Source organism: Accipiter gentilis, chromosome 30 (genome assembly GCF_929443795.1).
Source record: "Accipiter gentilis chromosome 30, bAccGen1.1, whole genome shotgun sequence".
NCBI lineage: Eukaryota > Metazoa > Chordata > Aves > Accipitriformes > Accipitridae > Astur > Astur gentilis.
Window position 1 is genome coordinate 6182955 of NC_064909.1, and position 24012 is coordinate 6206966.

Consider the following 24012-nt stretch of genomic DNA (forward strand, 5'->3'; position numbering starts at 1 on the left):
GGATCAGCATGTCACAAAATCACAGGACCACACTGTAGTAAGGGTCTTGCTGGTACATTGACTCAGTTCTTTTCATAAACAAGCTTGTTATGCTGTTGCTTTTATAAACTGAACAAGTCGCATTTCAAAAACAATTTGGTTTTTCCCACTATTTCTGCAGGAAGACTCCCTGAATGCCACCTTCCCAAGTAAAATTTCTCAACAATCTTCCTGCTTTGATCATTAGAAACTTAACTTGCAATGTATATTTATTCATGGCCATTTGAGACTCATGTGTTCTTATGCCAGCTTTGTCCTTTATTTTAAATAATAATTTTCCTTCCTGATGCTTCCCTTGAGGTGTTTGTGGATGCCAGTCATATATCCCATCTGTGTTAATTTTGCCAGGCAAAACAAGTTGAGTTTTTTAAATCTCTTCTCAGCAAATTTGCTTTCTATTCCCTTGGTCATGTGAGCAGCATTTTTTATGTGTCTCTGTTAGCTGGAGGTTAGCTGTGATTTATTCCATCCTACCTGATTGTTGGAGACTGGCATTAGTACTTCCTTGTCCATACTGACTGTATCAGGATTGATGGGTTACAGAATCATATTTGCCCTTTGCCCTCTTGATGAGGGATCCAAGGTACCAACTAATATGCTTGGATCCTTCTGCTATTTCCAGCTGATGAGCTCCTAAGTTTTAACACATTCTTTAATTAGTCCTCATATATACAGTCTTTTTATCTGCTATTAATTTCATGTCCTTCTAGTATTCGGCTCCTCAAGATACCCAGTTTTGTTTCATAGTGTTTTAATCTTCCCTCTCTAGAGACAATGCCTCATAACTGTTGTTTCAATGGTGGATTTTAATTGGCACACTCCTAACTCTTTTACTGTCATCTTCAGTTAAACCAATAATAATATTGGTCCCAACAATAGATTAGGTCCACCAATAACTTGACTTGCAACATGTTCTTTTTGGGTCTTTTTTAAGTCCTGTTCCTTCTCTACTTACCCATTTTATCTAGTGGCATACTTTAATTGCAGTGTGTCAAATGCTTTACTGTCACTCATAGAGATTACACTAGAGTTTAATCTGTTAAACCAAAATTGTAGTTTCACCACGGACCTTGTGTAAATATTTGCTCAGACTACATTGCAGGATGTTGTCTGCTTCCTGCTGTTTTCTATGTCTCACAAAAAGCCCATGGGTTTTTTAGCTGTGAAGGAAGCATATGAGAACTGGATCTCTGCTCTGAGCTGGAGTTGCTCAGCTTTTTACTTTGAAGCAAATTTTGAGTAAAAAAATTTCAAATTTCAAACATTTCATTTGTTGAGATAACATTCTGGAGACCTGTGTGACTAGAATTGTTTTATTTCCTTTGTCTATAAATATTTTTACCGTTCTTGGATAGTGTACGGGTTAGGTTGGCACAATCTAGTTTCTAAGTTTTGCACATTGCACTTCATTCCATTTGATCTTATTCCCTTATCTGTAATTGTTCTCTTTTTCAAGTTTATTTTTTCCCTGAATTTCTGTATATTCTTGAGGCCAGAATAAAGGTCTGTAGTTTTCAGAATAATTTTCCCTGCTAGCACTTCTGAATAATTTAAAATGTTATGTATTTGCTTCCCTAATTGTATGGTATTATACTGTCTTGCTGTGTTCTAAAACCCAAGTTAAGAAATTATCTTTTGAGTTGAATGTGCTAAATTCTTTGAGTTTTGCTTCCTTTTCAGTTAGGATAATTTCTGTTTTCTTTACCTTTATTACTGTTAGTTGTCCTGTCATGAAATGCAGCTGACTGTCATATTCTTTAGTGCTATTTAAGGAGCAAAAAATTCATTTGATTCTTAAAACATATCTGAATTAACTTTGGTCTTTAACATAGCCTGTGTAAAACAACATGTTATGCTTTTTTGTTTTCTTGGTCTTTTGTATAGTTGAAGAAAATGTTTTCCATTTATTTGAAGTTTATGCTTCTGAAGTGTATTTTTGTTAATAGGGAAATAAACTGCATGTATTTTGAAACAGGATCTAAATACTTAACAAGTGATAAGGGTCAGGGAAAGAACCTGAATGTCAAAATGGGCAATTAAAAACTAGTTAAATTATTCTAGTTAAGCTGCACTGTGGGTTTTTTTCATAGTTTAATGAAGGCAAAAGAAACAAATATGTAAAATGTGAATTATCTTTATAAATCTGTCATTTTGAATGACAGTTTTGCCAAATTCACTCCTGTTTTTAAATTATTTCAGCAGCAATTGTCCTTGCAGTGCAAGGAATACATGACATTCTGTTTCTGTATTACTGCTCTTTAACATGAAGAATCATCTGACATTATGGTTAATGATTCCAGTGTAAGGATTGGTATAGCAAGAGTAGATTTTACAGGAGACAATTAAAAGAGGACTTATTTCATGAAAACTACATTCTTGGTCTTGATCTCTCTAAATGTGTCTGTCTATATTGGTTTTTTTCACATTCCAGTTCTGTTTTTCCTTTTTAAAAGTAGTATTATTTTTTCCCCTGTCACAGATCTGACCATGCATTTGTCAGCTGACCTGAAATGTTAGCAATATTTATGTTCAAAAAGAGCACCAGAGACCCTTGCTGCCCTCAGAAGATTTGTTGTCTCTAAATCTTACCTATTCTATACTCAAATGTGAACATATTTGCTGCAAATGTTCTTTAACGTGTCAGTTACTAAAAGCAGCATACAAGGTTATAAAGCCTTCAGTTCTTCTGAAAAATAAGTGAAAGAACAGAAGCAGGTAATCTTTGACACATGTCGCAGTAAAATGATATGTATGCCCCAGTGTCACAGCAGAATTTTAATCTCCTAGAGTATTCTCTTAAGTGTACACCACAGCTTAAAAAAGAACACTGCAACATCCATGTTTTTATTTTTAAATGTATTTTTTTAAATGCAATTAAATAATTCACACCCTCAGTATGCATGAAGATGGAATATTTATTAAGAAAGACACTAGTTATATAAACATAGATACTAACCCTTGTATTATGCAGCATCAAGTTGCTACTCAAACATAATGTATAATGACCAGAGGTGTCACAGTTTTCAGCAGCATTTATGAATTTGGTTCAGGAAGTTTGATGATACTGAATGTCTTCACAAGCAAAGCAGATGAAATGAAAACTTGTAAGTCCATGATCTTTAGCCTACTTTAAGCCACCCCTGGTTCTACTCTGAAAAGTGATAAAGCCAAAGAACCAGTGCTAAATGAATGGAAGAGCTAGTGACAATCAAGTATAAGGCTTCTGTTTTAGGTTATTTCAGGGAAAAGTAAAACTTTTTTTCATTTTTCCTGAAGAAGCATTATCAGCACTGTAAACTATATTCTTGTTCATGCTTAAAATAGACTTTTTTCTTAAAGTTTTACAGATACACAGTCTGCTTTCAGTTACGTCTTTTTCATTTTTACTGCTACAACTAGCTGTTGATTTTTAGTAACTTAGCTGTGATTCACTGTTGTCTTCCAAATGCTTACTGCTAGGAATTAAATTCTGTCCTTTGTAGCACTGCATGCCTTCAGAGTAACTTCTTGCTGATTTATATGAACTCTGTACTGTGTGAAATATCTTTCTTGCTGTGATCGTAACCTTCCTTCCCTCTTAAATAGACTCTGGAGCAGACACAAGTGGGAAAGAGTTTGTTTGACTCAAGGGCATGCAGAGAATAGTTGGGAGTGGTAGGTGTAGCTTGGTTCTGTATGGTATGATACAGAAGATGCCTCTGTATGACTGTTTTTTGTTAATGGAACATGTCTTCAGGTGGAAAACCTGAGTGAAAACGTGAAAGAAACTCATGTATGTCTCCCTTTCTACATTAACACTCTTCATCAGTCCTGAAAAGTGCTAAACATGACTGCTATCCCTAGCCATCAAAATGGAACCTTTAGTGAATGGGTTGTACTCTTAATTTAGTCATTTGGCTTTTCTGCAGAATTGCTTGCATATGACAAAGCATTAACGTTGTTGAAATGTAAAGTATCTGAGGCATAAATATTACATCTTATTTATGTACCACAGTATTCTGCATCTATACAGTTTTATGAACTATTTTTACAAGTGAATTCAGGAGGATATGAGTGTTTCCATTAGTTTATCTCTCAACCTTTTGACATTAAGCATCATTTTAATTATACAGTTAAATGATATTTTACATTGGGGAGCAGGATTTATCGTAAGCATCATCAGCCCGCTGATAACTTTTCTGTTTCATTACCATACTTCCTATTTCATTAATTAACCTCCCACTAGTCTGTTGTTCAGGTCTCAGTAATCCCATTTGAAATTCTGGATTGTGAAATTGTGCTACTTCAGGTTACTAGCAGGAAAAAAGAAAATGCTATCACAGAGCCTGTGGTTGAACATACTGTCAAAGATGAGCTCCGAAGCAATATAAAAATAATTTGAGCTGGACATGGGGAAAAATACTAGTGTCTTAAGTCTCTTCCTAGTTACTTCTCTTCTGAACATGTTTTTAGGGAGAGTAGGTATAAAATCCCGTGATCTGCAAAATGTTGGTTTTAAGGATTTAATTATGGTAGCTGTATTGCCAAAAATCTGTTTGAACTGTGTCAGTGACTAATGGAAAGATAGTTATCTATATTTTTAATTTAAACCTGTCATTCCTTGTCAGATATATTTTAGAAAAGGAGGAAAAAAATTGTTCCATGAAAACTGTTAGCACTGATTTTTTTGATTGTTTTAGTCCGCATCTAGTTGATATATTCCTTTATAGGTATGTCAAGGACTTGCCTTCTTTCAAAGATGTGGGTAGCTTATTAATTATGAAGCCTAACTCACATTTGCGTGTGTATGCACATGCATGAGTCTGTTCATATCACTAACGTGCATCAGCCAAATCTTAAAGTGTTGTTATTCTTTTTTCAAAGCAGTATCATTTTTGATGAAATGAATAGAAAATATGTGGCTTAGTGTCATGAACATTTTTGAAAAGCAGAACCATTGCATTTTTTGTTGTTCCAGTCTCAGTTACTGTACACAAATACATGTTTCCAGGAGCAACAAGCATGGTCAGTAATCAAAAATGAAACAACTGAATACCTCCGTGTTTTACTCTGTCTAGCTGTTTGCTTTCTGCTCATTCTCCAGTTGCACATCTCCCTGCCTTGACACCCCCAGGTAGTGGATTCACACTTAAATTGGTGCTCTGTATTTTTGAGAACACCTTTTCATTTTGCAGCACTTCTGCTAATGTGTAGTCGTGTAGTCTTTCTTGTTTCCTCTCTGAACTGGAGGCCCTTTAAAACCATCCCTTGACAACCAGTCTGCTCAGACAGTTGTGTCTCTGTTTTTTTCTGAAAGTGCCTTTGAGCATCTTTTCTGCAGGTAGTGCTGATTAATGGTTTTGATTGGACTGCCTTCTCCCCTCATGTAACCTGTGGAGCAGTAAACCAAGTGGGAGGTTATGCAAGTTACCTGCTTCAGTAGTTACCATTTTCTTTCCCTATCAGAAAGATTCATGAAACCACACTAATTACAAAGAATTTCAAGGCTTTGTAAGGATATTCAGTTCTATTATTTAATATTGATTCAAACTTGGCCTTTAAAAATGGCCCTTTAAAAATTGGCCTGTTAAAAATACTTGTGTGAGATGCTACTGGTGCTCTCTTAAGCTTCTAACCAGTGGGCATCCATTCCATAGGAAACTTAACCCTAATTCTGCTTTTCCTTGATGCGCTCTGTGGCACAAGAGGTGGAGGTGTCAGCATTTTTTGATTGATTTTTTTAATACTGAGTTCTTAATGTTTTACATATGAAAACTCAGTAAGATGGGCTGTTTGACTTGATACACTTACTTAGATCTTATGTTTTGTGTTGTGTCTGGGTTTGCATCTTCAGTTTGCCACATAATGTATATGCAAAAAATGGAAGTTGTTTTTAAGAAGCTGTTAGAAGAAATTACATGGGTGTTTTCTGCTTAAATAACTAGTCATTATCAGTATTGATGTTTTTGAATCATCCTTATTAGTGTTTCAATTTACATTCATTCACAGTTTGAATGCTTCCATCTAATTTTTTTAACTGAAATTTTTTTTCTAGATATAACGGCTACTGCAGAATCCTTGTTCATGCTTTTAGTTACAGCCATTCACTGTTCTTATGTGCCTACAGAAGGCTGCCTGTACCTCTTTGAACATTTGTTTCCATGTAGCAATCTGGTTTTTCTGTGTTTATTCTGTGGCCTGTGGCTAAGGCATGTTATGTTAGCTGAGTGCTGGAAGAAGCTGTGCTGATGCTTGCCATGTGCTGATTTATTCTTGCGTGATTTTTTTTTTGTATGCTTATTTTTATGCACATTCAATCTTGCCATCTCATCATGTTATTTTTCTAAACCTGGAAGCTTTGCATTGGATTCATGCTAATATGTACTTATTTATCTTTGTTGATCATGTGGCAAGCAAACTCTGCAGTTGGCTTTCTTCTAAATGGATGGCCATTTATTTATTTTTAAAGGAAGTCTGTTTTATCTGCATAGCATATATGTCTAATTAGAACCTCCCCGCTGTAACATTTAAGTGGTTCTTGCTTAGATGATGCTGAATAGTTTCCTTTAAACCATGAAGCCATCCTTAATCTGATCAAAAGATTATAAAACAAATATAGAAGATTTCTACTTACCTCTTTCTAGCTTGGATTGATTTGCTGTTGTGGCTTGAACTATGCTGCCTTACTAATTCTGGCTAGGGATGAGTTCAGTAGGTATTGTACATTGCTCTGTTTTGAATGTGGTTGCACCATCTACACAAGTGAAAACATGGCCTGGAAATGCTACCACTGCTATGTGCTGGAAGCAGAGCTGTGTAAAGAGGGCTAATGGGAGGTCAGACACTTCTGCCACTGTGTTTTACAGATCTTCTGAGAGTTACTATTTTGAGATGCTTTTCAATGTCAGTAAAATAGAAGCATCTGTTAGTACATGTCTATTAAATGCATTTTATTAGCTATTTAGTACATGAGCCATACTAAAGCAAGTGTAGTCTTCTCTTGTTCAACCAGAATGTTGTTAAACTGGTACCAGAACTTAAGCTGCTGTATCTTTTCTTTTTGGTGTGATTAAGGGGCTAAGATCCCTTTTTCCCAAAAAGGCCCAACCAGTTTAGCTGAGAAAGTGTTAGCAGGCACACAGACAGAGTTATTTAAGTTGTGTAAACTATGCTGTATCATCATTTTTAATGAAAACATTGTGCCTTGTTTGAAAGGATTTCATCATGTGTGCATGGTTCTTTTGGATCTCTGACTTCACTCTAGATCAGAAATCCAACAAGTAAACTGGTATTTGGCATGCAACTAATTACTGCAGAATGCTAATTGTAACTCTTCTTCATTCCCTTCTGCAGAATGACAGGAAGGGAGTTTTTCTCTCGGTTTCCAAGTCTTTATCCTTTCCTTCTCAAGCAGTTGGAGGTTGTAACCAATACTTTGAACAGGTAAGACGGTGTCCGAGAAAGCTTTGAAATGTGAAATGCAATGAAAAGGTTAAACTGAGTTGTGTCCATATACCCTGATGCTGTTCTTTTCATCAGTGCTTCTTGAAATGACATAGTTCTACTAGAGTCTTTTGCTAAGGCTTTTTTCCTATAGCTTCTGCACATTGCAGTAAGTCTCTGGAGTATGAACTACTGTTGAGTAATTAGTAGTTGCTGCATTCCTAGGATCAGATGTTAAAGAACATATGTTTTTCAGAGAAAGAAAGAAACTGGGTGTCTCATGTTTAACAATGAGACTTCCTAACATGTTTAAGTGATACAGGGTCATAGACCTCATGTAACCCTAAGTGAACACTTTCCAGCCTGCGACACACTGACTTTGGGGGGAAGGTCCTTGATCTCTGTTTAAGGACTCCACAAATGGTGGCTGAAAGCTCCAATTTGGTCAATGCAGATGATACCATTTGGGATGATGATGATGCTGTTACCCCTAGGTTCATGAACTTTTAAAGTAAACCAGTGCTGGCTTTGTTTTTTCTTAAAATGCTATGTTATAAACTGTGGAAGTTCAGCAGCTGATTTACGGGTGAGGTTCAGCTGTCTGTTTAATGGGCCTGAGGTAGATACTTTGGAGCAGAAGTTTCACCAGTCATTGCATGTTTTGCAGTCTCTGCTCTAAGAAAAAGGGTCTATATATTCTGCAAAGCAGTCTGCTTTACCTGACATTTGCAAAGGTGACAGTGTCATCACTGGGAAATTTTGGGAATTCTTTAAACTGAAAAAGATTGAAAGCTGCTGCCTGAAATGTTGGCCTTGAATGCTTTTCTCAATGCAGATTAAGGCTTGTGTCTTATTTATTAATAGTTAACTAAATCAAGAAGTGTTGATTTTGACTTGGATTTCTGATAGTTTTTACAGTATGAGTAGTAGCCACTTGGAGTCAATGACAAGAACTATTCTTTATTAAAGCCTGGTATTTACTAAATGCACATTTCCTTCCAAACTGACTTTTTTTTTTTAAACCATCTTTTTGTAACTCAGCTTTCTCGGTTTCTCAGTTCCTAGAGAAGTATTTTCTGTCTTGTTTTTTAATATTATTTAGAAGTAGAGGCAGCTCACCACTATTAGGAATAAAGGAGGCTTGGGGTAATGTAGGAAAGTGAAGGTAGCATAGCCTTAAGGGCCTTCATACAGGGGTCCCCAGTGGTGCTGTAGGAGAACTGGATGCAATGCCTGATCCCAGTAGGGTTTGCACTTTCTTGCAATGATCAGTCTAGCATACCTCCTTGAACCAGAAATGCAGAAGGGTATTGTGTGTGGAAGTGTCTCAAGACTAGCATAAGGGAGGATGCTTTTTTCACCAACTGCTTCTTACCACTTTTTTGTTCAGTGAAGCTGAAGAGTTGAAAATCCATCCAAGCCTGTTCCTTTTGCTTTTAATTCTGGGAAGGCTGTATCCATCTCCAATGGATGGCACTTACTCAGCACTCAGCATGGCACCATTTGTCCCATTTATTATAAGGTAAGGTGATTTTGTTGTTGTTTTTCATGTGATGAGAGTTCTTTCTTGAATCTTTGAATTTTTTTAATAAAATGCCTTTTTACGCTTCTCTTCAAGTTTAATTCTTAAAGGAAAAACCGATAGTCATTGGTTGGATTTCCGTATATTATTAATGCTTGTTTTGGGGTATTACAAAGAATTTCAGCTCACGCAAGCCATTGTATGAATTTCAGCTCATGCTGCCACAGAGAGGGTAGGTGAAAGCTAATGAGCTTGACTGACTTTAGCAATGCAAGATTTGTTGTACAAACTTCTGATGAGTTTTTCAGTCCTTTGGAATGAGTGTTTGTAACGCATAAATGTAATGACTAATATATAGATTTGTAGAGGTATATATGTCTATCTCCATATCAATCCAATATACAAATACCTACGTATATAGCTAGATAAAGATATGGATATATCCTACATCTAATATATTTCTAAGATGACTTTAAAAGTTTTTATACAGTGTAACTTTCATTTCTATGGTGGTTACATCAAGATATTCAGCAGATGTTTTTGCTATTCTGTATGCCACTGGTGTGGGATGCGGAGCCTGATAAGGGAACAGGATTGTGTTGACTGGGGAGAAATGATCATAATCAATATTTGAGAGGAAGTCTTGCTATCTGTATGAAAGCTTCAGAGCAATAGGGTGAGAAAGTTCCATACTTAATCTTGCTCCTTTAGTAGTGAAACAAGATGTTATGGTTTAACCTCAGCCAGCAACTAAGCACCATGCAGCCGCTCACTCATTCACCACCACCCCCACAGTGGGATGGGGGAGAAAATCGGGAAAAGAAGTAAAACTCGTGGGTTGAGATAAGAACGGTTTAATAGAACAGAAAAGAAGAAACTAGTAATGATAATGGTAACACTAATAAAATGACAACAGCAATAATAAAAGGATTGGAATGTACAAACGATGTGCAGTGCAATTGCTCACCACCTGCCGATCAACACCCAGCTAGTACCCGAGCGGAGATCCCACGCCCCCACTCCCCCCAGTTCCTATACTAGACGTGATGTCCCATGGTATGGAATGCCCCGTTGGCCAGTTCGGGTCAGGTGCCATGGCTCTGTCCTGTGCCAACTTCTTGTGCCCCTCCAGCATTCTTGCTAGCTGGGGATGAAAAGCTGAAAAAATCCTTGACTTTAGACTAAACACTATTTAGCAACAACTGAAAACATCCGTGTTATCAACATTCTTCTCATACTGAACTCAAAACATAGCACTGTACCAGCTACTAGGAAGACAATTAACTCTATCCCAGCTGAAACCAGGACACAAGATAAAGTTGTTGTAATCCTAAGTTCTTCCAATTTTTATTTTAAACTGTTTATGTTGGAAAATAATGGCAGCTCTGTCTGCTTATTCTTCACAGCAGATGTGATGTATCTCTTGCTTCTTACGATGTTTTTTGGAATTCTCAAGAATAAATAATAACCTACCATTTTTTCTTAAAGGAAAAAACCTGTAGTAAGTTTTTAAATGCACTGTGTTTAACAATTAAAAATGTTTGGGTTTCTGCCGTATCTGAATCTTAAATGCTTTTGGGGGAAATGTTTAAAACTGTATTTGTTGGTTACATCATTGATTAGCTCTGTTTTTATGCCTTTGTTAATACACTGGAGAATGCTTGCTTTTTTTTTTTAATGTTTCAGCATAGTTTCTGATAAGTGATAGATTAACTTGTGATAAGCTTTTTGTTACAGCTCTTGGTTTTTGTTTTTATATTTATATTATGACCACTGCTTTTGGCAAGGTACATACACCAGCAGAATAACTCTTCACATTCTTTAATTAGCTTATTCTCTTGAGGTTATTTAAATCCATTCAAAAGATGTGAGGAGAAAAACCCAATAAAATCTTTAAAAGAAGAACTGGGAACGTATAAGAGACCTGTATCATTGGACCTGCCTTCCTTTAACTGTGCTCCTAAAGAGGAGTGGTATGGCACATAAAGATGGATGTTTTCTGCGTCTCCTTTCCACTGAATTTGGCAGTAGGTGCTGTGGATACAGGTATAAGACTAGAATAAAATTCTTACATATTTCAGACAGAAAATTGTATGTGGGTGTACAGACATGCATTTTCTGATGGGTTACTAAGCAAAGCATTGGCATTTTTTATGGTTGCCAGGGGACAATACCAAGGATTCTGCAGGGCGAAATGTATGTATTTATAATATAGCTCAGTGTCCTGTTACTGGCTGTATTTCTGTGTACAGCTCTTATGTCCTTGTGCTGTGAATACCATGATGGTTTTCAGTTCACTCTGACTGCATTAGTTGCCATACATAGGGGTGATTTACCTAAGTAAGATAAATATGTTGTTGTTTTCCCTTCTATTTCCCTTCCTATTTTCCATTCAGCAGGAGCAGATGAACTAAAATAAAATTCTTTCCTGTTCATTTGGTTGCTCTTTGGAAGGTGGTAATGAAGATTGTTGTGAAGTAACCACTTTAGAGAGGATCAAAGACAAGGCCTGGTGCCAAAGGCCCTATACATCAAGACATTAAATTGTATATATTAAATGTTCCTTTGAATTGCTTAATGTAGTATTGTATTATATAACATCTACATCTACATATAACTACATGGTAGCCCAATGCAATTATAACATTTAATTGCCATATTTTTACTGTGAGATTTTTACATTTCTATTGCTATATCACTGTCAAGGAAAGATGCCACTTACGCGGTAGGGAAAGAGGAAGGGTGTATATAACCCATAACTGATCTTCAGACTCTTTCCAGGGCTCAACCCACAATGAAGTGGCATTCATTTGTTGCTCTGAGAGGATGAACAGAATACTTTGTTTGCAAGTGAATGAGCAGGTCTCTGAACAAAATTGAGTTTAGCAGGAAGAATTCAAATTGGGCTTTTGAAGAGTTTCACTTAAGCCCGAGTGGAATTTTCCATCTAGTGGGAGTAGAGCTGTGGTTGTTCTGACTGTGCTGAGATGAATTGCACAGTATGAGTAGGATTAAATGCTACAAGGACAAATCTCAGTCTCTTTGCACATACTTGTTACTCCCTCTTGAACTAGGGCATTTGATTACCTATCTGCAGTTCTATTAAAAGTTAGTTTTTTCCGCCTTTTCCCTTGCCAATGTTTTATTTGGAAGGGAACACTTTGATTCACAACTTAGTACCTCACCTTTCTTTTTTTTTAAAGAGCTAGATAGGTCTGCTTTAATGGTTACATTCTAAGATGAAGGAATGTATAGAATGTTTTTGATTAACAAGGGAGGTAATCGGGAGGTAGTGTTTTAAGTATGAAACAAAAACATAACCTCCCTTTCGCCTCCCCGTCCTCCTTTGAAAGACCTGTAATCTCTTCAGAATGATCTAAATTTGAATTACCTTATGTCCTCTTGTACCATGGCATTGACAGAGTGTTTGTTTAGTGTTAAATGTTCTAGGCTGAATGCTCTGAAGGAGTAAAATACGTATTACTATATTGACTTGGATACTTTTCACTAATTGAAGTCTAGACTTATTTAGGAGTGTGACTCTTTAATCTTTTAAGAAGTTTTAAAAAAATTAGCTTTAAAATGTCAAATAGCATAAGGTTTTTTTAAAATTCTTTGGGTGTATGTGCTTTGTCTTCTACTTGACAAAACTTTTTAATTCTTAGTGAAATTTCCTCTTTAAAACTTTGTCAGATGGACTTCAAAGCAGTGTTGCTTCTAGGTATATGATGTTGCAAGTCATTAAAGAAACTCACTGTCTGAGGACAGTTTAAATAGAAATGTAAACATCTTTCCATGAAATTAACACAGTTATGATATAGACACTGTTTTCTTGTGCAGAATTTTGTAACTTGCATCTTTTTGTAAGATGAGGGAGCTAAATTCCAAAAATCCCCTGATGCTCTTTCTAGTCCGGGACCAGAGTAGGTGACAGTGGGAAGCCCTAGTCCTTTACAGCTGTTCTTTTTTCCCCCTTCTGCCCCCCCTCCAATCACCACCCTGAACTGACAAAGTGCTATTTTGATTTTGTACTCGAGTGAGCTTGTCATTAATATACAAGGATAATTACTGTGACTGTTCGTTAATGACAGACACTAAGATTCAAGGAAAACAAAATTGTGTGTGATGAGGAAGAATTTCTGTAGGATGGAGTGTTGTCAGCTGCCCTGTTACCATAAGTCATTCCTGAAAGAGTGCTTAGAGAAGGAGAGGGGAAGTCCACATCAGCTGTTAACAAATGGTCAGCTCAAACACTGTCGTAGTAGCTGTAATAGGAAAGCTCAAGTAAATCCACTATTTAAGTGGGCTGGACACATCTGCTAGAGGGTACGTGGATTTACGTTGATCTAGTTATCCCCTGTCTTGGAAGGGCAGAGGAAACAACTGAAGATGATATGACTACTTTTATCAGTACACTTTTTCTTGGAAGTTACTACTTTTGCAGCTTGCTTGTCAGAACAGGTTCTGTGAAACCTCCTAATAGGCTGCTGGCAAAGTCAGCTCAGTAAATTTCTTAAAATCGCTTGCCTGAAGCAGTGCGAGGTGTCAGGAGTGCCCCCCCATGATCCCTTTCCCTTGGCAGTGCTGCGACACTGGTGATGCCTGCCTGCTGCATGGGAGCCCTCTGCAAGCACCAGTGCGGCGGCGTCCTGGTGGGTTCCTGTAAATCACGTCCTTGCGCAGCGCTCTGGGGCCTGCTGGCCTGCCGTGCTGGTTGCCTGTGGGGACAGGATGACGTTCGTTCACTAAACTTTGTTTTCTTGGGCTTTTTGAAGGGTTTAGATACGACTCTGAAGTTCTGTTACCCTAGGGATTTGGTGGACTCTTTTTGGATGCGTTAGGTGACTCTCACCTTAAATTTCTTAGCAGAGGATTACATTTGTGAGTCTGTCCCTCTGCAAGAAGTGATGCAGACTGTTGGCCCCAGTTTCTTTCAGACTTGGGGGGGGGGGGGGAAGCAAAAAAAATAGCAGGGGCCATGATTCCACATGAGTCTTTAGTGCACACATGTAATGCGGTACTCCTTGGTTTTATTCAGCGGGTAAATACATTAAGTATTGTTGACTTATAGTTAGATCTTTACAGATGCCAATCCAGACTAATATGCAGGTTATAGAAGACTTTTCTTAAAATTTAAAAGCAAAACATGAATTTCTGTTATAAAAGATCAGACTCCTTCAGTAAAGTCCAAGAGGTTCAGTGTATAACGTATAGATACCATAAATTATTCTGTACAAAATGCTATTCAGAGATTGTGTTGTCAGAAACCAGCAAGCTTAGAAAGCTATTTTAAAAATGCTGTTACTCAAAATACAAATTTCTAATGGCAATACAAACTTGAATTTTAATGTCTCATAATTATTTTTGTTTTGCAGTTTTTATTGGCCAAAGTGAATTACAGTCAATCTTCAAAAATATGTGCTGAAAATTTAAAAACAGACATTCAGTTGCACTCTGCTTGAACCTACTACAAAGGACTCAGTTTTCAATAGTTTTCTGATTAGTAAAATGTTTAAGAACTTTCCCATGTAGTGAAGCAACCTCATGGCGTTGCATAATACTGTATCCCCCAAATATGGTTTTCAATTGCCAGATATACTTAATATAGTTACATTATTGTGCTGTCTTTTGCCACTGACTGATTTATCTCTGGTTCTTTGATGCTTTCCTACTAAGATGTAAAATGTCATTCTGATGCAGCTTTGCCTGTTTTTTTTGTCTCCCCATTCTTTTTCCACTTAAGTTCACAAGTTCCTTGCATATTCTTTTCAGTCTTCGTCGCTCAGTTTACTTCAGTAGAGTGAGGGGGAAATATTATTGCCATAGTTCACATCTTTTGCTTTTGAACAACAAATCCAATTATGTAAAGGTGCATACATAAAATAAGGATCTTACTGTTGTAACCTGTGTGTACTAATGTTGCAAATCATTGAGTTCTATGGTTTAGGCAGTTTGAAAAATGTGTATTAAATAAGTGAGATTGATCGAGGTTTGTTTTAGCTTCTTAGGAAGTGGAGCACCTGATCATGAGTTTTGGGGCTCTCTAGGAGTCAGTTGTGTCTTGCTATTTTATAAATCTGTGAGAGCTCCCTTCTTAAGGAAACAACTTAAGGAAAACCACCCAAGTATAGTAGTATTAATATTCTAGAAGGTGGTGTGAATTTAAATATTCACTGATTAATAATATTATTGTGGGTTGCTCTTTCAAAAAAAGTTAATCTTTGTTGAGCTATGCCGATTAGTTTTACTGCTCTGTGTTGTGTTTAATTATGTTAAATTATATCCAGCCTTATCAGGTGCCTGGTCCTGTTCTGTTGTAGCCCTGTGACAAAGCTTGTATAGGCTTCATGGGAATTGGATCTGGGGTAATATGGAGTAATAAAGAAACAAAATTAAAATGTAAAATCAAAAGTGTGAGACTGAAATAAGCTTAAAACCTTACACTGAATAAAGAGCACAAGAGATGGGCGAGCATGGGAGTTCTGGTAACAAGGTATCTTCGGTTTGTTTGAGAAGACCTTGATTGAAGTCATTCATGTATACCTTGTTAAAAATCTCTGTTTATGTAAATTGTTTAAATAGAGCTTCCCCAATTTTTTGTGTGGGTTTTTTTTTCCCCACACATGTACAGCTGCATATGGGGGTTCAGTACATCATTCTGTATCTGACTTGAAAGCAACCGTCTGACTTTCTGTAGGCTAAACATTAGTATCCTTTGGTAAGTGGCCAAAAAGATAGCTGGGTGGTTGTGCTAGGTGTGCTTTCTCTGCCTTTCTCCTCCTTTTCCTTTATTTTAGTGTGGCATGGCACCAGTAGAATTAGTGTTAAAGTTTGGCAATTTTCAACTGTCATTTCTGTAAGACTGGGAATTTTATCAGGGGTCTGATAAGCAAAGAGCTTTTGTGGGAATGCCTTTTCATATTGGATAAAAAGAGCTACATGTGTTTGTTGCAGCACTGTTTTATTAAAATAACTGTTCTTTGTTGCAGTTGCTTATAAAGCATCTCCCTGGCTTTCCATATCACATGCACATCTTCTTGGTCTTTGGTCTCTGTTTTTTTCCTTTGGTGTTTTTTTTTTTCTCTTAATCTAATGTCTGATCAGTATAACTGCATAGTATTATAACTGCCTGCAATAAGTTCTTATTTGGAATCCCTGTGATACTAGGAGCAGGCTCTGACCCATTGGAATACCCTATCCTTTCTGGGGAAACTTAAGGGGCTGACCTGTCATTGCAGTATAGAGACAGATATCCTGTTCATTATAGGCAAGGTTCCCAAAATACATAAGCTGGCATAGGTATTTGGAAAAAGGAGCAATCTACACACCTAAAACATAACACTGTTTTTTAGATTCTTACTGTATTTTGTAGTGTTAAATCTCTGGCTTGACATCCAAGATGGAAGTTTTGCATGGCTGGGGGAGAAGGAAAGAGGGAGAAGAATGCTTTTCCCCTCCGAGCATAAATCCTCTCTTGTGAGTTGGGACTGACTTGGAATTCTTCGATTTCTACTTACACTCTATATTCTGTGCAGTCCTGATTGCATAGTGATTGATACCGATCTGTAAAAATATTTATGGTTCACCATAAGTATTTAGTAATAAGAAGGCTTTCAGACTTTTTTTAACATTTTAAAATGAGAAATGGTAAAGAGTTTGTGATTTTATTTTTTTTTTTTCCCATTTTGATTAAGTTCAAATTGTAGTGCTAGAGAAAACTGCAAAGTGCTTGATTGGCAGTAGGCTGTTCAAGACCTTCTGATCAACCAAAAATCATGGTACATCTTGTACATTATTTGCTGTATTCTTCAGCCTTTTCTCTTAAACTATAGGCAGGTGTTCTTTTCACATTCAAGTACTGCTGATGGGAAATACTACAACCCCTAGGTATTCAATATCAATTCCTTATTCCAGTTTTTACCGTGTTCATCAATCTGTTTGCTTCTAATTGGCAGATTATAATCTGAAGCAATTTAAGAAGTATTCACAAAATGTAGGTAGCTGTCAGATTCAGGGGAAATAAAAGGTGATGTCTAGTGGAGAGGCGTTCATGAGTACTGAGAGTAACTATCTTTCTTCCAGTATTGCAGACTCCTGAAGGGGGCCAATGTCTGGGATTCTAGGTTAAAATCTGATGTATACTACTTATTATTTGAAACATGATCTAGTAAGAAAAAAGGATGGGGTGCTCGACTGTCAATACATGATTAGTGAAGTAATTGCTAGTCAAGATGACTAGCCAAATAGTAACATTTGTCTTGTTCTGCAAAAGTATTTGCAGGAAGGAACGTGAAAATGGAGAGAAATAATGCATTAACTCTGCAGAGGACGGTAGGTATGTCAAGGAAAACCAAGTGTAATGATATTTTTAAAAGCCAATATTATTTTAAAAGAACAGTCTGAGTTCGAGAAGAGTTGATATTGGGAAGGCTTTTTGGCAATGGGCTAGCTACTTTTGGTGGTATGGCTGAAAGAAGGGTGTCTTTGAGAACCCAGATCCTTTGGTTGGTTTCATGGTTCTGATAATGGGTTTGAAAATTCCTCTTGTTGCATTCTTGTTTACAATCAGCTGAAGGTTTCAAAATCGTCACAAGGTGCTGAGACTTGATTTATGCATTCAACTTCCCTTTCATAGAGTTCAAAGTAATGATGCAGTTGCTAAGACAGTAAGTAGTTTGTCTACATTCTTTGTTGTGGTTTTTTCCTAACTGTTTTGATAGTAAGTGGTGTGTGTTTCTTTCCGTTACTCTGCAGTTGTGAAACATCATAGTAACTTTTCACAAATTAACAAAGTTGAAATATGGTTGTGAATGAAAATTTTTCTTTTACGTGACCTTGAGTTAAGAGCAGTTGTTTTTTCTCTAGAATGCTGTGAACCAAAAACTGATGAAAGGAGGCTCTAACCTCATGTGACTTCAGCAAAAATAGTTAAATAAACCTAGAGGTTAGCTACTTGGAGATATTGAGATTTCTTGATGGGAATGCAAGAAAAGAGATGCTATTTAAATTGTGTGAGCATGTTCTATAGCAAATCTCCATTTGAAGAGAACATATATCTGTTGGTCTAAAGTTTATGCACAGTAACAGTTTTCATAGGCTTGCACATTAGAGGTCTTGGTTTGTTGACTGGCTGAACCACAACAATTCAAGTTTCTGTTGTTGATTCAGCTTGGTATCAGTTGGCCACTTTTTATAATACCTAGGTCTTGGTGACAAGAAAAAAGAAATGTCTGTAATTTCTTCCTAGAAAGCCCTTGAAAACATACGGAGAAACAACTCCTGGCATAGCTTGTGGACAGCTTTCACAAATAGAAGTCTGCACTTTGCTTACATAGTTCCTGCAGTATTTACAGCTACTCTGATTCATTAAGTGCTTGTGTGGAAAACGCTGCCCTTACAAATACATAAGGTTTTGTCTTAATTGGCAGAGTTTGAGGAATAAAATATTTAAGGCAATGCATAAAGAGACTGGAAGTTTGGGCAACTGTTAACTTCACTTTAAAGGAAATAGATGCGAATTTACAGGTTTAGTACTGTAACCTGAAATTACACTTGATCTGTTTCTGTCCATGGTTATGTTCAGACATTTTCTGGTCTACATTCATGTGTTGATTGTGGATCTAAAACCTCCAGCAAACTGTTGATACTTTTGTAATGTTTTTCTACTTGTCAGGTAAATACTGAGATGCTATATCAAAACTCAGATTATTCTGGGGGTTTTTTTGATTCTCAATTTCAGATTAAGAACAAAAAAGTGTCTTCAGGTCAATTACAGGTTTCCACAGTGAAATAAGTTTTAAAAATTAAATGCTTTGGATAATTTAATTGCAAAGGAACACAGAAATCTAATGAAATGGAAAATAGTTATGTTTCCTTAAATGAAAAACACAAACCAGGCAAATCAATAAATTAATAAAAGGACCACTACATACATGTATAGCAAATTACTACTCATATTCCAGGAAGCCTTACTCTTATGTTAATGATCAGGTACTGTCCCGCTGATCTGTCCCCAATATGGAATTTGGGGACATTAACAATTTATGTTAATTGTGTGGAAGCATGAGTGTATTTTTTTAATGCTATTTTTGGACCTCTCTTTGCTTGGAAACCTGTAATACTGCATTTGAAAGCTAAATTTAATATCTCAGAGAACTTGAAGGGGGGAAAAATGAGCTAGTATATAATCATGAGTAATTATTTTCTAGAAAGAGTCTTTTTTTTTTAGTTATTTCACTTAATACAGACAGTACAATGCTCTTGAATCTTAATAACCAAACTCTTTCTAATACAAACTGGATCTCTTGCTAAATACTTTTCTCTGTGATCCCCTATCTATGTTTTCCCCTAATGTAATTTCATGTTTTTAATTCTTGCTTTAGAACTGATTACATGACTTGAACTATAGCTGCATGGCAGAGGAAAGAGGAAACCTCTTTCTCATGCAACTTACTGTGTCTGTGTAGAATCAGGCAGGAGCCTTATTACAACTTTTTCTTTCCAGTGCATTTGTTAGGACCTTGTGGCATAACTAGCTCCAGGGTTTAAAGGATACCATCCATTTGATTTTTACTTATTTATTTTTAATCAGTTTTATCTTTTAAAATCCCCGGAGGCTGTTAAAATGTTTTAACTAGCAGGCAGAGTTGGTTGGTTTGAATTGCAAGTGTGCCTTTCCTGCTTCATGCTGCCCTCTTCTCCCAAACTCTTTTTGTGATGGTGGTAGGATACTTGGTTTGACTTACAAGATCAGAGGCACCTTCTGCAGAATATTCCCTTCCTCATTTTTCAGCCTGTTCTCCTGTTGTTTCAGTTCCATTTTCACAGCTTCTACTCCCAATTCTCTCTTCCAACAATTTGCGAAGGCAATGGATGTTAATGTATTTTAGCTGAAAACAAAACTGTGATGCTGCAATACTGTCTATAGGACTGCAGGAACTGTATTGTTAATAAGCGGTGACATAATTAGTAATGCACAGATCACTGTGACAACATCCAGTAAACCTGGAAATAGGTATTTTTCTCCTTGTTAATCCTTCTTCTAACAACTGTAGGTATTACTTAATACAATAGACATATTTTCAGCTACAGGTGTGATTTTTCAAATTAATTCTACTTATTTGTTTCTGTGACCTTTATATAGAAGGTAATCCTTATTTGGTTTGTTAACTCGGGTAATATAAGGTCTGTTGAGCGGGAGTAATAAGAAAGGGAGAAAAATCAGCACATAGGAAACACCTGCAGGGTTTTTTGTTTGTTTGATTTTTAAGTTTAAGCTGTTTTTATTTACAGCTAGTGCTTTGTTGTTTGTAGGCAGAGTAATAAATTAGATACTTCGATATGTGCAGAGGAGTATGGAATCTCTGTGCCTTATGAGAGTTGGTCATAAATTATGTCAGTTAGGAGGGTTATTCAGGATCTAAGTATTAGAGCTGGAAGGGAGCAGTGGAAATGCATTGAATCTACAGTTACACAAAGTGAGACCTCAGATTTATTGACTTTTTGTTCTTGATCATGGACTGTTTGAAGTAAACATGTTTACATCCAATACCTTGTGCACCCAGATAAACAGTACTGAGTTCAATGTGGAATACTACTTCAACAGTTTGTAATAGCACTCAAGATTTAATAGAAAGGTAATCACATGAGGATTTTGCAAGTTTCATTGCTCGTTGGTACCTTGAGATATAATAAAATTAGGTTCGCATACTGCATTTTTTTACGTATGACAACATTTTAGATATTGCTTAGATTTTTAAAGTCTATTTATACATGATCTGCATCTAAAGAAAGTGTCACGTACTGAAAACACTTCTCCCCCCCCGCCCCTGCCCACCCAGTATTTTTCAAATCAAAGAAAATGAAACAGTTTTAAATACAGGTTTGCACACACACATATGCTGCCCTAACGGATGCAAGACTCCATTGCTTGTACTTGCCTGCGGAGAAGATGAGAAGAGGCAGCCTGTGGCAGATTTTAGTCATGTTGTTGGCAGGTGAAGCTCAGAGTCTGGATGGTGAAGTGGCCAAGGCTGGAGGTCCTGTTCCTTTCTGCCAATGTCTTGGCAAGGCAACTGCTACCACATAAATGAAACTAATCTCAGGATGGCAGTTTGTTAAACTGCTGCAGGAAGAGTAGCCAGAATAATTTCATAGCCTTCTTTCCTTAAGCTGCTAGGTTTTGCTGCAGGTACAAACTGAGTTACAGTGATTGCTGTAGTTGTTTAAGGATTTTTCTTGATATAGCTTGTGATGTTGCTTCCCATAGTTGTTGCTAAATCCTAGATAAAATAAATATTTAAGAATACAGGTGGTGGACTCAGTGTTAAGCTGTATGGTCGATCTTGGGGGCTGATATAACAATAAACAAAAAATTGCTACATTGGGTTTGATTGTTTTGTGTTACTCAGTTGTTTTATTTGCATTCACTCTTCCTCTAGCTTTTTGACAATTGATCCTGTTTAGTTTTATTTACAGGTAAGAGATTAAATTTAAGTGGGATCCAGTAAAAATCAAAACTGCCTGTTCTCAGTCTGGGGTCCTGATACAGTTTATGGAAAAACTAGTGTATATTTTGACATTGTTCTCAAACTTCTTGCATGATTCAGGAATGAAGCCAAGTTCCTTCAAAATATGAGAGATATACACATAAGTGCCTTCAGGGTATGCAGAAGTTCAGGGATAGGTCACTAGTGGTGAGTTGGTATGATATCTTGCATGTGTATGTGAAAGGAGTGTATTTGAAATGTTATCAGTACTGTTTCTTGGGGCTGTGACCAATTTTCTTTTGAGTATTATGAGATTTTAAAAAATAAATTTCATTTTTTTAAAAAAAGGGGGGGGGAGAAGAAACAGTCAGAATGTTAACCCCTCTCAGATTTGTGAAGCTATTTGCCAATGTGAAATACCTTCCTTATGTTCCCATATGTGCTCTTATAAAGCAGATACTTTATTGTTCTTAAACTTTGTGACACTTTTGTTCCTTAGCAATGACTTCGTAGGAGTGCTCTTCTGAGGGTTTCCACTAAGATGTCAGTTCCTGTGACTACATTGCACCCTATGTAGCAATCTATAGTGTGAGAAGTTTGTGTTAATGTACAGCAGGTGTGTAGTACAGTAGCAGGTTGGTGGCTGGGTTGCCCTTTGGGGAAGTAGTAGCTGTGGGTTTGCATTTCCCTCAGGCACAGAAAGTTGCAGAACCAGGTCCCCTGCATCCTGGGTGATTTCTCCACCAGCTGGGTACCTGTGTGTTTGCTCAGGTGTTTGCTGGGGGGGGTGGGGGGAGGTTATTGCCTCCTGATTTAGAATACTCAAAGTGCAAAACAGAACCTGATTTGAGGGTCCCAGTTAGGCCTCTGTATGGGGTAATACTCGACTGCAGAGGTTCTTGTAGAGAACATTAATTTGAGGCATGAGGAGAGGTGAAGATTAGACTTGTTGGTAGTTTTGAGAATTGCACTTTTGCCTTATGGACATTCAGTGCAAATGCTGAGGTGGCAGCCTCTGTTGTGGACCCAGACTAGGCAGCTGAGACAATTTCGCCTGTAATATGAAATTATTTTCTTCTTTCAAAATGTAGAGCAGTCACTTCTGTTTCCATAATAAATTTGATAAAATAACAGCATGGAACAAAATACTGCATCTCCATATACATATGTGTATGAGTTATAAGTCTTTAATTCAGTTTTTACAAAACAACAAAGTTAGAGTCAGTTTATCTAAAAATTGTTCTCAACTCCATTTTTTATTACTAAGAAAAAACCTACAGAATTCCATTCTAATTCATTGCATTGTGTTCGAGGAGAAAACCCTCTATGAAGCATGCAGTGTTGGAAAGTACCCTTGCACAAGTAAGAGGAAACCCTGGCATTTTACCCATTTTTCCACTCTTCCTTCTGAAGGCATGTCAGATTCCTTGGGATTTGTAAAAGGTCATGAACAAAATGAAGAACATTCCTGAGTATACAGTTATAGCTACTTGAAAACTAGATGTTCATTACAGTATCAGTGTTGCTTGTGTTTGGAAAGAACATCAGCATGTGAGAATCTCTTGGTTAAGAGGATATGATTTAGCAGAAATAAAGAAATGGTTGCAGACAAATCACTTCTTGGGTTTAAGTTTACTGTGCAGTAGATTTAAAACGTTTTTGTTTAAAAAAAATGAAGCTTTTTATCAAGAGCTAGGCTGACTTTCTTCTTGCACTTTGTCAATACAGAATTAAAGCTTTTCCATATGGAAGAGCCTCTAGTTGTGACTACTCTGCTTTTGCATCCTGTTGTGAAGGACAGCCAGTCTCTGAAAAGGAAATGCAATGATCTTTCTAAAAATCATTCCCTATGAGGGAAGACATGGGGAGGTGGAGGAGAGAACATGCTGCCATACTGCGAAAACGAAAATTCCCACAAAAGCCTGTCTTTCAGGGGTAGCATAGCTCTCTACTTCCTCTGAACAAGGTCTGTGTTTTTCAGGCATACCATGGCCTAACATGACTAAAATGTCAGAACTGTTAACGCTATTTTAATTAAGTCTGTTTACTGTCTTGTGTTCAAAACCCTATTAATTCAGTTGCTAGTTCAAGATAGAAAATGTTTTCTGTATTTCTTTGATGTGAACTAAAGTAAACAACTACTTTGAGTATTGATTTAAATTTGCTAGAGATATATGAAACCTCAGAATACCTTTTAATTTCATTTCATTTTTTAAATATGCAGGCATGACCCTGCAGGGCTTGTTTTCAAGAGCTCAAAAGTGGTTTGTCCATTTTGGCAGGGGATAATCTCAACTACGTGTGATTTTGTAAGCTGAAAATATGTGAGAAGCAGTTCAGGAAAAGGATGAGAGGGTAGGGGGAGGGAAGGCCATCTCTCTGGGTCATCACAATCAGCTGGGAGGTATCAGAGCATAACTTCCGCCATACTGCATTTTACATCACTGAAGTCATTTGGCCATTCGTTTCTAAACCCTGTGGTAACTTTCTCAGTTGTCTGAAATTGCAGGTGGCTGAATTGTACCTGCCTTACAAAAATTG

General features: G+C 36.9%; 1 protein-coding gene across 9 annotated transcripts in view; it reads left to right on the forward strand.

The window, feature by feature from the left end:
* Positions 1 to 24012, forward strand: part of THADA (THADA armadillo repeat containing) — a 170627-nt gene that overhangs the window by 53055 nt on the left and 93560 nt on the right. For 8 of the 9 annotated variants that reach the window (XM_049833903.1, XM_049833902.1, XM_049833904.1 and 5 more), the window contains 2 exons: positions 7372 to 7461; positions 8852 to 8983. In XM_049833903.1, coding sequence (XP_049689860.1) covers positions 7372 to 7461; positions 8852 to 8983 — 222 coding nt within the window. Of the gene's footprint in view, positions 1 to 5359; positions 5417 to 7371; positions 7462 to 8851; positions 8984 to 24012 lie in introns of those variants that run through there. The other variant, XM_049833910.1, reaches the window with a different exon arrangement.